The 13376-nt window shown below is 39.8% G+C and overlaps 1 protein-coding gene across 1 annotated transcript; it reads left to right on the top strand.

Annotated features, from left to right (window-relative positions):
* The first annotated feature begins 1919 nt into the window (after positions 1-1919).
* On the top strand, positions 1920-12876 carry cratb (carnitine O-acetyltransferase b). Its single transcript, XM_079176652.1, has 15 exons — positions 1920-2267; positions 2610-2834; positions 3479-3597; positions 4184-4237; positions 5429-5594; positions 6780-6954; positions 7308-7398; positions 8049-8136; positions 8243-8343; positions 8785-8904; positions 9668-9790; positions 10629-10764; positions 10894-10956; positions 11047-11184; positions 11971-12876. Exons 1-15 carry the CDS (start codon positions 2217-2219, stop codon positions 12172-12174), a joined length of 1854 nt encoding a protein of 617 aa, XP_079032778.1. The 5' UTR covers positions 1920-2216; the 3' UTR covers positions 12175-12876.
* Positions 12877-13376: the final 500 nt, after the last annotated feature.

The raw sequence follows: 13376 nt of genomic DNA, 5'->3' as shown, positions 1-13376 counted from the left end.
GGTAGAAGCCAGTCACCTCCGCCAAAATTGCCCATTTGACGAGATCACCAACACTCTGTTGAACAATATTACCTGATTTTTACTATGTTTTGTTTAATCTGAATTGTCGAAGTGAGTGTTTGTAATCTTTGTGGTGTTTTGATCTAGTATCAGAATGAATGAGTGTTGTGGAAGAAATGAACATGACAGTTTGATTTCGTGAACATAATTGTGATTACTTGGGAAAATATTTCACCTGGTTTTATTTTCAGGGAAATTGAGGGGCAATTGTGAATGTAAGGTACATATGATAAAAGACCCTCAGGTGTGCTCTGTCGGGCACTGACCGATCACTTGTCTATGCAATATAAAGATAAGATTTTATTTTTTAGTTAATATATTTGATGTTAATTACCTTCTATATTGAAATCTGCCTCAGCACAGAAGAGTGATGTTTATATCATCTGGTTTCATGTGCCTGCTGGATTTGTCCATACAGATGATGTGAAGATCAGTTCATAGAGATATTTGATTTTTGTTGTCTGAAGCCTTTTTGGAAAAACCTCTTCTCAGTGGGTGTTGGCCGTTGCAGGAACAGGGGTGTGTGTGCAATGTGTGCAGGGCAACTTTTAGAGGTCTGTGTCTTTTGTGGGGTTTACGTGAGCATTACTGTTCATAATGACAACTCGTAACAGTTCAGTTAATGTGTATGAATACAAATAAAGGCATTATTTTGTTGTTTCTTTTGTCATGTGGAAGTGGAGAGAGCCGTGTGAGTGAAAGTCCCCGAGAGGAAGTTGTGTTTAGTTGAAAACATAAGCAGGTGACAGATTAACTTCATCATATTACAGCTGCTATCTGACTTTTGGCTGTACTACGTGTATGATACAATATATACTCAGTGTTCCTTATTTGTAAGTAAATATTTTAATTGGTGAAAGAAGATGCAAATTCTGTGCAGATTATTTTTTTTTCTATGATGGTTAAAGAAGCTGGCTTCAAGAGAATAAATCTAATATCACTGACAATAGTTTTGTGTCCTCTTTTATTTGTTAATGGTTATATGTACAGAAAGTTAACTGTTCCTCAGCATTTTGTCCTTTTGATAAATGATTTTGGTGAAAATATTCTAAATGTATAAAATATACTGAAATAAGAAGTTCACTCTTGATCTTGGAAACAAGCTTTTTAAAGCAATCTCACAACAATGTTCTCAGTAGCTGTTAAATTGTATCACATGATCTTCCTCCAGATTCCAAGTTGTCCTGGAAAAGACATTCAAATTCCTATTTTTTTTATACATTTGTTTGAAATAAGTAAATTGCAAAATTAAAACAAATCTCATATGAAAACAATTTTTCTAATTCAATGGAAAAATAGAAACTGTTAAAACCAAGTGATGACTGGTTTGTGTTTGAATGGGAAAAAAACTGAAATATATTTTACACGCGTCACACCCGTAACTCTACATCCTACTTAAGGGATGTCGTATTGTTTATGGCTATGTATAATGTCTTGTGCATTGTTCTCGTTATGATGTTCCTTTAGAAATGTTTACATTATGGAATTTGTTGTTTTACTCTATTTCGACAGAGATACATGGTGAAAATCAGGTTAACTCAGGCTATTTGTCACCATTTTTCTGTTGATTAAAAAGTATATATATATATAAAAGTGCAACAGTCACGGGGGAGGGAGAATTTTTCCTTGTAATACATGAAGTACATTTTCCTGCTTGTACTTACATACTTCCTCAACCATTGTGTTATTGTGAGAAATGGAGTCACAAGAAGTTAGTGAACCACTGAACTGCATTCATCATGAGCTGTAACAGCGACGCTCTGCGGTGAGACGTGGCATTGCACACGACGTTCGGAGGCTCGGTGACGTAGCTGTTTACAGACACATTTTTTACGTCAACACGTGTGCGGGCTTGTAGCGTAAAGTCAGTCCAGTACGTGAATGTTTGCACGCTCGCAGCTTGAGGGGATTAAACAAAAGACGACGGGGATCGACTTTAACCGCGTGCACTGATGTTTTCAAACTAAAAGCCGTCGAGCGACGACGACTCCCATCTACGTCCACCATGAAGAAGAAGTAGTAGGAGGGCCCTCTTGTTCTTCTGTATTCTGACGCACAGATAGTTTTTGCAACAAGTTTACAGAATATATACAACGCCAAAGCGGATCGTTGTATCACATATGCGACACGTAGTGCATTTCTGACCGTAAGGAAACATGATTTTGAGGAAAATCCAACCAGGAACCTGCAGAGCATGGCTGTCTCGGGTGAGCTGTTTTCCGATTTCAAAGTTAACTAAAGAGTATTAAATGTTGACATGTTGTCATATAGTCCTTCTTACGGTGTGTTTGTTTAATGCAACGGGGCTGTCAAACGAATAAGAGGCAGCAGGTCATGTTTCCTCAAGTCATGTCTTATACACTTCCTATTTTGATACGCCCTTATTTGTCAAACTTTCCTGGAAGGCATTGCATTGTGCTGACATGCAGAGTTACTGTATAACTCCTAACTCTGAGGAGTTTGCAGGGCAATAAATACATATTTATTATATTTATTTCACTCAGTTCTGATGAAACCCTTTAAAACTGCTCCCTCTCCTCTCCTTCCAGGTCTTGCTGAGGCCGGAGCTGTGCTTCTTCTCCTCCGTGCCCCCACAGCCGGTGCCGCCTCTGGTCCAGACCCTGCAGGACTACCTGAGCGCCCTGGAGCCCCTGCTGCCCCCGGAGGAGCTCCGCCACACCCGCAGGATGGTGCAGGAGTTCGGCAGTCCGGGTGGCCTCGGTGCACGCCTGCAGAAGGGGGTGGAGAAGAGAGCCAGGCACACCAACAACTGGGTCCGTGTCTCGTGTCGGTGTGGGAAGTGGGACAGGTGTTAGAGAGTGATACAGAGATATGGGTGTGTTTTTAAAGCGCTGGTAGAGCTGCTGTAGTGTGTTTTGAAGGAGTCATGGGTGGTAGAACAGCACTGTTGTGTCTCCAAATGAATTTGAAGTTGTTGTGCTGATGAGGTATTGGACAAAGCAAAGTGGCTTCAACAGAAAAATCTAAATTCCCAACATGCACTATGTGTACAAGAAAAGCTGCACAATCCTACGTTTGTGATTTTCAGTGTTCCGTGATTTGAGAGCACAGATTTCGGGTGTCAACGACTGATTTCTTTAATCTGAGCAAAGATTAATTGATCGCAGTTTTTCAAAACAAAAGTTACATAGCGCTTCGCAGTAAAAGCATTCAGCAAAAAGTATAAAACAAAAAGTAAGACGAGGGGGAATGTACTGGAAAATGGTTGTAAAATATATATATAGATTTTAATAATAAAATACTGTCAGCACCTGGATCCTGATCTGCATTAAAATACACATTTATATATTCTATTTATTCAAGTAAGTCCAGTAATTTATGAGAAATTGTAGTTTTCGTGGAACCCTTTTAACTGTTTACTCTTTGTACAAATTGACTGTCCACCCTGTGTGTGTAGATCTCTCCCTGGTGGGTGCAGTGGGCGTACCTGGAGAGCAGACAGCCGCTGCCTGTGCACTCGAACCCGGCCATCTCTCTGCCCAGGAGAGATTATAACGACTGGAAGAGCCAGCTAGTGTGAGTGGACAACAACATAAACACAGTCGGTAAAACATCCGGAGAAGAAATAACCCAGGAATACTTTATTCATTGATAAGCACTCGATTGTAATAGAGCCTGCATCGATCTGCAGATTTTCATTATCAATAAATTGATTCGTAAAGTCCCATAACAGCGAGTTCAGCAGTTAGTTAAACACATGGTAGTTCGGCCCACGCAGACAAAACCAATGTGTTTATTGCAGTGCTGTGTCTTTGTTTCCAGTGGAAACACTTGGCCAGGATGTTGCCCGTAAACGTGGCGTAGATACACACCATGGATGTAAACAGAGAACTGGATACAGCGTCGGAGGCGGCGCCCTGTTCGTTCCTGTGAAAGTTGCTCATAAATGAAGCAAAAAAAAGTTCAACTTCCCAATCTAAAATTTTGATTATGGCTGGGTTCCAAATCGCCTTCTTTTCCTTTTAGTACATACTGCAGCTGCCCTTACAAAGTACATACTGCGTCATGCTTCATGCGTTCAACTGCAGTTACTCTGTGACGACGTGACAACATGGCGATCAGCTGTGTTGCATAACACAACATCATGTTTGTCTCCACTTAGGTTTGCATCCAAACTGATAGTAGCAGTTCTGGACTTCAAGGCCAAAATCAAAACGTAAGTTTGACTCGCACATTAATAAATCAGTTAATCTTTCTCATGTTATACGGACAGTGGTGGAGGAAGTAGTCCGATCTTTTCCTTCAGTAAAGTAGTAACACGACAGTGTAAAAGTATTCTTAACAAGTCAAATTCATGCTTATCAGCAAATGTACTTAAATCAATAACAGTATTTGCTACGCTAAGTGGCCCCTTTCATGTGTTTTGCATTTTTTTAGGATTTTTATCACTTGTGTATGAATATGTAAGCAGCATTTGTGTTCTAGTCGGTTGAGCTGATTTTAAGCACTTTATTATTTTATTTAAATGTTTTTAAAAGTTTTAAAGACATATCTGTCTATACATGAGTCACAAAGCGGTATTTTGCAGTACGGTAAGAATGTTCCAGCGTGTTTTTAGATTTAAATGCAACTTCAAGGACTAAAGTCACTTGATAAGGGGGAGATTTTCTTAACTGAACAATGCGTCGTGTTTTTTGAAGCTCATCATGTGTTTTTATATGAAAAGTAATCTGCACAACATAGAAGGTAACTGCAAATGTCAGATAAAAATAATGTAGTAAAAAGTACTTTTCACTCTGAAATGTGGTGGTCGTTTTAGTGTAAAGTGCCATAAAATGAAAATATTCATATAAAGTACCCAAACTACTTAAATACAGTCCTTGAGTAAATATACTTAGTTACATTCCATCACTGGATAACAAGCATTTCTACTTCATACTGACCTAAATACAACCCACATGTAATGGTGTACAGATCACCGTTGTATTTCTCTGTAGGGGTAAATACAGTGAGTGTGGTATTAAAAACAAATGATACCAGCCGTCAATAATTACCTGCTACAGTTAGTTATTAATATAAACTTTTGTCAACCTTTGCTCAAATGCTTCAGTAACGTTTGAATCTGTTGTGTCAAGGTCATTTTCACTAGTTTCTGTTTTAGTGCTTGATCCTTTAGCCTGGTGTGTGTGTGTGTGTATGTGTGTGTGTGTGTGTGTGCCTTTCCAGTCTCTCCACATGCACACACAACACTATCTGAATGTAACTAACAACATTTACTCACGCGCTTGAATACACCACATTTCAGAGGAAAATATATAGCTTTTTACTCCACTCCGTTTATTTGACAGCTCTACCTCTATAGAAATATATTAACATCTCGACACATGTGTCTGCCTCTCTCCGTCAGCGGCCAGCTGCCGGTGGAGAACATGCGAGGGAAGCCTCTGTGCATGGAGCTCTACCCGCTCCTCTTCTCCTCCTGCAGGATCCCCGGCCCCAAACACGACTACATCGCCCACCACGGCCGCTCCCGGCACTCGCCGACTCACATCACAGTCGTCAGGAACTACCAGGTGGGGATGTGTTGACAACAGATGTCACTGTTGGATTTATATTTTCTCTTTTCCTTGTTGCAGACTCATTTATTACCCTTTTGAGATTGCAAACTTCATCACATCGCAGGCATGTTGAGTCTTGTGCAGTCACACCTGTTTTTTTGTTTTGTTTCTTTGCTGCCGCGTATAAGATTTCATAAGAACCTAAACCAATTAGAAATGCACAAATCCCTTTAAACAGGAGTCACGTGACACAGAAGGAGCTCTTTTATTGGACAGTTTTGGCAACAGTTTAGAGAGAAGAATCTAAACAAATCTGATGCCAGTTCTTATAACTCAAGATAAGCCTCATAGACTTATGTGCTCTTCATGTTTCTTTCGCCTTCTCTTCACATTAGATAAAACTATTACAAAAATAATAGTCTAATAAATCTGCAAATCGTTTGATCGCTATAGTGTTATAAATAGTGCAAAAGGAGTGCAGCAACTATTCTCATTTGAAATGTTGAAATCACAGAAATTCTTTGGCATTTACTATAAGTGACTAAGACAATTAATTGATTATCAACATATTTGCAAATTGACCAAGTAGGGCTTTAACTAACGATCGTTTTAATTCATTTATCTTACGATTTGATTCCCCAAATAATCGACTAATCATCTGTTTTATAAAATATCAGAAAATAGTGAAGAACGCCACAAACATAATTTCCTAAAGCCCAAATTGGCATAATGAAAATACTATGTTTTGTCCAAAAGCCCGAAATATTTGCTATTATATGGAATAATAAACCGACAACAATTCATATTTTAGAAGCCAGAACCAGTGAATTTTGGCATTTTCATTTAAAATTTGACTTAAAGAATGAATCGATTATCAAAATCAATGCCGATACATTTTCTGTTGATCTACTCAAGGATCCATACTAGTTGTTGGAGCTCTAAGTGCAATCTGTGTTCACAGCAGCGCTGCACATGTCAGAGGTTAAATTAATCAGTACAAAAATACTAACTGTGAACACACACACACACACACACACACACACACACAGTCTGTATATTGTAAAGCAAATGAACACTAAACACAACATTGTGTGGAGGCCTGTTTAGTTCATCATAGGAAGCGTCGCCCCTCGAGCGCCTCTCATCAAATCGTGTACAGAGCACAGACGTGACAAAGATGGCCTCCTCTTTTTCTGCTAGTTCTTCCAGCTGGAGGTTTACAACAGCAACGGCTCCCGGATGACAGAGAGTCAGATCCACAGCCAGCTGCTGAGGATCAGGGCTCAGTCCTGGAAGACGGACAAAGAGCCGATGGGCATCCTGACCAGCGAGCACCGTCACACCTGGGGAGAGGCCTACAACCGGCTGCTGAGAGGTAAACCACAGGACAACATACACTACAATACTACGTATTTATACAAATACTGTTGTAATTTGTATGTTTTACAAATCATTCAACATCTTTTTCCGAAGTGTTCCATTTAATTTCGTCGCACTATTGTAATTAAATAGCAGTGAAACCTGCTTGAGAAAGGACGTCATGTAAATGTAGGTAAAACGATAAATGTAGTTAAGCTTGTATGTTTTTATATTTATTTATTTATCAAACTGGTTTTATTGTGTGCCAGCACAATATTCATTTTAAATTATAGTAAGAGATATGGCACTTCATTTGATCAGGATTTGTTTAAATACTCAGGGTTTTTGTTTCTCCTTTTTGTGACTCAGATAAACTAAACAAGGAATCTGTGCGGCTGATAGAGACGGGACTTTTCTCCTTGTGTCTGGATTCTCCGGTCATGAGGATATCGGATGAAAAGTACGCACACACTCACACAAACAACCTACTGCTCTAACTCTTTCTCTCCGTCCTCCGTCTCGTAAGCCACTTTCGTGTGTGTGTGTGTGTGTGTGTGTGTGTGTGTGTGTGTGTGTGTGTGTGTGTGTGTGTGTGTGTGTGTGTGTGTGTGTGTGTGTGTGTGTGTGTGTGTGTGTGTGTGTGTGTGTGTGTGTGCTCAGATATCATTGTGCCGTCTATTGACTTTTGGTTCTTCAGCAAAAACGTACATTTGTCACTTCCTCCATTTGAAATGTTGTTGGCAGCTTGTTTCTTAAGACTGTCAGGCACTCAGATTTGATTGTCTATCTTGATTTTTGTTTTTTTTTGGTAATTTTTGGAGTCACTCGCAGTAGTGGAGGAGAAATACTTAATTACAAGTAAAAGTCCTGAATTATAAATATGACCTAAGTATAAATACAGAAGTATTATCAGCAATATGTACTTTAAGCATATCATTTGTTATTTTATGTAAAACATATCCAGTAACTATAGGTGACTAATAAATGTAGTGAAGTAAAAAGTAAGATTTGCAGTACCTCAAAACTGTGCTGAAGTACAGTACTTGAGTAAATATACTTACCACTGGTCACTTGTGTGATGATTTAGTTTGTTCCAACTTTGATTGACAGGTATGCCAGCCGTAAGGCAGCGCAGGTTCTGCATGGAGGCGGGACGTTCTCCAACAGCGGCAACCGCTGGTTTGATAAAACGCTGCAGGTGAGCAGCAGCGATGTTCTCGCAGGACAAGGAGAGGTAACACAAGACTGATACTGCAGCTACAGCAGGCAAACTGTTGTCCGTGTGTGTGTGTTTGTTTGAATAGTTTGTGGTGGGCGAGGATGGCTCGTGGGGTCTTCTGTATGAAGCAGCCACGGCTGAGGGTCCACCCATAGCAACACTGCTGCATCATATCCTCGAGTACTGGTGAGATAAAGGGTCGACGAGGGGAGACCTCATCGTATCCTGATGCACACGCTGCTTTAGCTGGATTCAATGTTGTTTACCTAAGTTAAACCATAACATCTATATCTCTTTCTTTACTCTCACGATCTAAACACATACAATGTAATTTGTACTGACAGTCTTCAATGAGACATAGATATCTTTACTTTTGCATGTAACCACAACATGAGACGTTTCCACACTCATTTGATTCTTTTGTTCAAAGTGATTTACATCTTTCTCATGAAAAACCAGGCACAGAGTTACCAGGGAGGCACTAAAGCTTCAGCTAAACGTCTCATTACAGAACGGTTGTAAACACGGGAAACCAAATTGCACCGTGACTCCCACTCGTCAAGCAGCATACACAAAACGGACCGTGATAATAGGGTGGAAAATAATTGTGTGTTTTCTTGACTGCAGTGAGGAACCAGACCCAAAGAGAGCGCCGCTGGTCCCTCTACCGATGCCCAAGAAGCTTTACTTTAACATAGACCGGGAGATTAAGAGGGACATAGAGCACGCCAAGCGGAACCTTGACATGTACGTTTCTCCACTTATTCTCCTGGACCGTGCGGAGGGTTGAAGTGTAAATGTAGAGTCTCTGCAGACTGATGTACTCATCATGATAACAGAAGAATGGCCTCGCTGCACAGCGTAAGCTAGACGAAAATGAACTTGGCCCAGATGAAAGCCACAGGAGTGCAAACACGTTTATCGTCTCTGTGTGAATGTAACCGTGACAAAATGTAAACGCTGTCATTGACTTTACAGAGGTTTTAGAAGTCGCTGTTGTCATGCAGGCCTTTCCCACAAGCCTTTGTACAATGTCAGAGTAGCTTTAAATCATCCCGATGCAAAGAACAAAATGAGGAATAGAAGAGTTTCTCCTGCTCAAAATACCTTCAATTAGAGTCGCATGTGGCATCATAGTGTAGTTGTTAAAAAATATAAGTGTTTATCAATGTATTTGTCAGAAACTATAACTATTCAGGTGTAATTATATTATTATAAAAATGATGTAAACGAACAGACAATACAAATTATTAACATGGAGGTTCATTATTGACCTTGGGAACACGTTTTCCAGAGCTTTTGGCCAGATCTCACGGTCTTCTTCCGTGAATGGACCTGCTCAGGTGTCAGACCAGCTTTTTATCACATCTTGTGTACTTGACAGGGTGAATGTTTCCATTCACAGAAGAAAGCCATGAGATGTGGACAATAGGCTCCACATAAAGCTAGAAAACGAGCCTCGAGTTTGGAATAATTTTGGGAATAATGCGTTTAAATAAATTTTCTGCAGACTGATCAACGACCTCGACGTGAACGTGTTCAACTTCAAGAGGTTTGGTAAGGAGCTTCCCAAGCAGCACAACCTGAGTCCAAACTCCTTCATCCAGGTCGCCCTGCAGCTCGCCTACTACAGGTCAGTCACGGTGACATCACTGACTTCAGCAGATTCAAAACATAAAGTTTTATTTTTAATGTTTGCATCACAAGAGAAAGCCATCTTAAGAAACTCTGTCTATTGGTATTGTCTCCTATTTTAGATTTTCAACAGCGTGCCTATCCAGTTATACATCGCTTAGAGTAGAATAGAACAAACGTAATTGTCCCTCCATGGCAGGCAATTTATCTCACTTAAAAAACAATAAACACAGTAAAATTAATGTACAAATTAGTATAAAACCAGGTCATGTTATTTATAGAGCACATTTAAAAACACATTTTGAATAAACTGCAAATAAATGTCCGTAAATCTGCTTGAGATCATAGAAACAAAGATGCTCTTTGAACGTCAGAACTGGCTTGAGAATCATCAGATTATAAGTTTTGTTCAGTATATAAGTAATTGAGTGATGGCTGTTCAGTAGATAATTCTGCATACTTTTAATGACAATTTATTTTATAAACATTGGCTTAAAAGAAAAAAATGTAATTTGTAATCCACAGCTAACTAACTGAATCCATGTCAACAGTCTACTTCCTGTTTGAATCCACCAAAGCATTATGGGAACTACAGCTCCAAAACGTTGAGATCCCCAAAAGACGACCTCCTTGGCCGCACCAAACCAAATTCATAATCAAGTGCCGTTGATATGGCAATAAATTATTGAATCTTGATTCTTTAGGTTATTCGTTTCTGTATTCTTTGCGGTTTGTCCTGGAATGCACATCAGTAATGAACAAATAAGACTAAAGATTGAAATGATCAGCGTTTGCGTCGTTAGACTTACATTCCTTTTTGTTCTTTCTTGTTTTAGAGCTCACAATGAGGTCTGTCCCACCTGTGATATCGCCTCCCTGAGGATGTTTCGAGGAGGGAGGACAGAATACATCCGCTCGCCCACAAATCAGACGCTCAAGTTCATTCTCGCCTTCGACGATCCGTCCGTGTCGGTGAGACGCGCCAGTGAATTGTTTTCCGCTGCGGCTAACGCAGGATTCATTTTTAGCTTGTTTGCTTCCAGGTGGTTTAATAGCGAGGAGAAATGTAATCGTTGTGTTTTTTTATTTCTCGTGTTTCAGCGAGAGGCAAAGCTACAACTGTTCAGAGAAGCTGTTGATGCCTATACGGCTCTGACTCTTAAGGTAAATACCAAGTCAACTTTCATTTGTCCTCTGTTATTAACTGATCCCCCACCTCTCTCTAAAATCGACCTTTTTATCTGCTCTGTTCAGGTACTTCAAGGACGCGGCATTGACCTTCACCTGCTGGGGCTCAAGCTGCAGGCCATCGAGGAAGGACTGAGCGTCCCCAAAGTCTTCATGGATACAGCTTACGGCCTCGCAACACACTGGAAACTCCGAACGGGGCAGGTGTGTTCCTGTGTGCTAGTGTGTCTCTGTTGGGTTGTTTCACAGAAGGTTTTGACATTTCTGTAGCACAACGGGAAGTGGGAATTTGGCTTTTTTTTATTTAACGATACTGTGAATATATGTAAGGGAGCTCTCAGCATGTGATCAGCAGTTTCCTGTTGTTCTGGAGCTTGTGATGCTGTTCTCTTGACCTGAAGCAATAACTGCCAACAAAATAGGGTTTGGGAGTTTCCAGCAATCACGCTGCTTATCTTCTGTTTTTATTTTTATGATGACATTCAGACTTGTACAATAAGTTATTTGCTCCTTGGCTGATTTGACTACACTTATGTTTTTAACAGTAGAAGCTCATGTGGTTTTAATGGTCCTCGTTTCACATTTTGTTTTATTATCCATTTACAATGTAGCTAGCTGCTGTATGTAGTGGATTCATCCTGCTTGATCAAAGTCAACAATTTTCTCCTTACTTCACCTTTTCACACTTTATCCACTTTATTTACATACAGAACAAAGAATAATGACACCACAAGTCAACACTAATAGATTAGTTATTAAAAGATTAAGACCGGAATTGTCAGATCTTGTGATATTAAGGACACCCTAATATAGGTCTGATTTGATGTTTGAACTGATTTTGGCCATATTGTAATATAATATATATACATTTTAGGAAATCATTGTTGTGATATGGTTTTCAGCCAAAGTTTCTACATTATATTTGTGCAGGTGTAACTTTCTTTCTCTTCATACGTTCTCTCGTGTTAATCCTCCCTCTTGCCCCTTCAGGTGCCCGCGAACACAGACAGCGTGATGTGTTTCGGGCCTCTCGTTCCTGACGGTTACGCCATTTGCTACAACCCCCAGGCAGACCACGTCCACTTCTCCATCACCGCCTTCAACTGCTGCGAGGAGACGAATGCAGAAACGTTAGCGCTCACCCTGAAGGACACTTTGTGTCAGCTACAGGAGCTGCTGCAGCCTACTGTGTAGAGCTGAACCTGTAGTACGTCCAACAGGATAAACCCCTTCCTCTACACATGGAAAAACACACAGTATTTTCTTAAAACATTTTGTAGAGGTCTTGATGAGGTTTGGATGTTTTTCTGTGCATGTAGCGCTTCACTAGAGCGTTTGAATCTGAGCAGGTTTTGAAGACTGTGCACAGGGTCTCTATGGTGCTTTTTGATGCTTTTGATGGAGCAATAAATCACTTTCCTTTTCTAGCAAGAGCTGAGCAAGCAAGCTGCATTATATTTGCTACAGTGGATGCAACAATATGTGTATGTGAAAGCAAAACAAAGTCAACCTAACACTCCATTAATCACAGTAAGCCAAAGCATTTGTGTTGAAACTGACTACACTCCTTTTACAAGTTATGGGATAATCAGTAGCCTTTCTAGTACCCTATATTGAGAATAAATGTTTTTTTTTTCGTTCCTTGCCATCAGTTAATTGACAATCATTTATGGAAACCATTGATTGTGTATGTCTGTTTTGAAATGGACCAAAAGTCAGAAAGCTGGTTATAAATGGTGATGGTGCAAAGAAGTGACGGTTGCTTTTCTCTTTTCAGTCGAGCAACCTGAACTTCAGGATTTGCTTACTGTATGTTGAAATTAATTTGAAGAGGCTTTTGGGTGTTGTTCTGCTCTCAACCTGCAGGACTGGTTAATAAATCCTGCCATCGCATGATTCCTTGTGTACATGCTTTGTGTGTGTGTGTGTGTGTGTGTGTGTGTGTGAGAGAGGGAGAGTATGACAGTAATTAGCTAATAAAGCTAAATGGAATTAGCTAAATAAAAGTGGAGCTGTGTTTGTTTTGCATCGACTAGTGTGCTTGTGTTATGTCATCCCAAATCAGTGATCTATTTCAGCTCTGTAGTAAACCACATGGTAGTTGTGCTAATCTCTTACTCGTCTCCCATCAAGCTGAGATTGCATTTGGAAAATATCTTTTAACAGCCAGGATAATAAGGAGGAATTATTATAGCAAGAAAACCCTGTTTCAATATACATATAGGCACCTGAAAAACGGTGAACCCACCCTTTGATATATCTCTTAGGAATCATTGTAATGATATATTGAATGCTGTTATTTTATTTAGTTTACATTATCTTTTTCATTCCTTCTGCTTTATTAATCATTGGCCTGGCTAAATAGATCTAAAATACTGTAAATTGCTTTTAATAGG

This window comes from Pholis gunnellus (assembly GCF_910591455.1).
Source record: "Pholis gunnellus genome assembly, chromosome: 16".
Classification (NCBI taxonomy): Eukaryota; Metazoa; Chordata; class Actinopteri; order Perciformes; family Pholidae; genus Pholis; species Pholis gunnellus.
The sequence above is the reverse complement of the archived record's forward strand: the minus strand, read 5'-3'. Positions and strand labels throughout refer to the sequence as shown.

Coding starts and splice junctions, on each gene's coding strand:
- cratb (XM_079176652.1), top strand. CDS start 2,217: ATGATTTTGAGGAAAATCCAACCAGGAACCTGCAGAGCATGGCTGTCT. Junction 6,955..7,307: donor CTACAACCGGCTGCTGAGAG/GTAAACCACAGG, acceptor TTTGTGACTCAG/ATAAACTAAACAAGGAATCT. Junction 11,185..11,970: donor GGAAACTCCGAACGGGGCAG/GTGTGTTCCTGT, acceptor TTGCCCCTTCAG/GTGCCCGCGAACACAGACAG.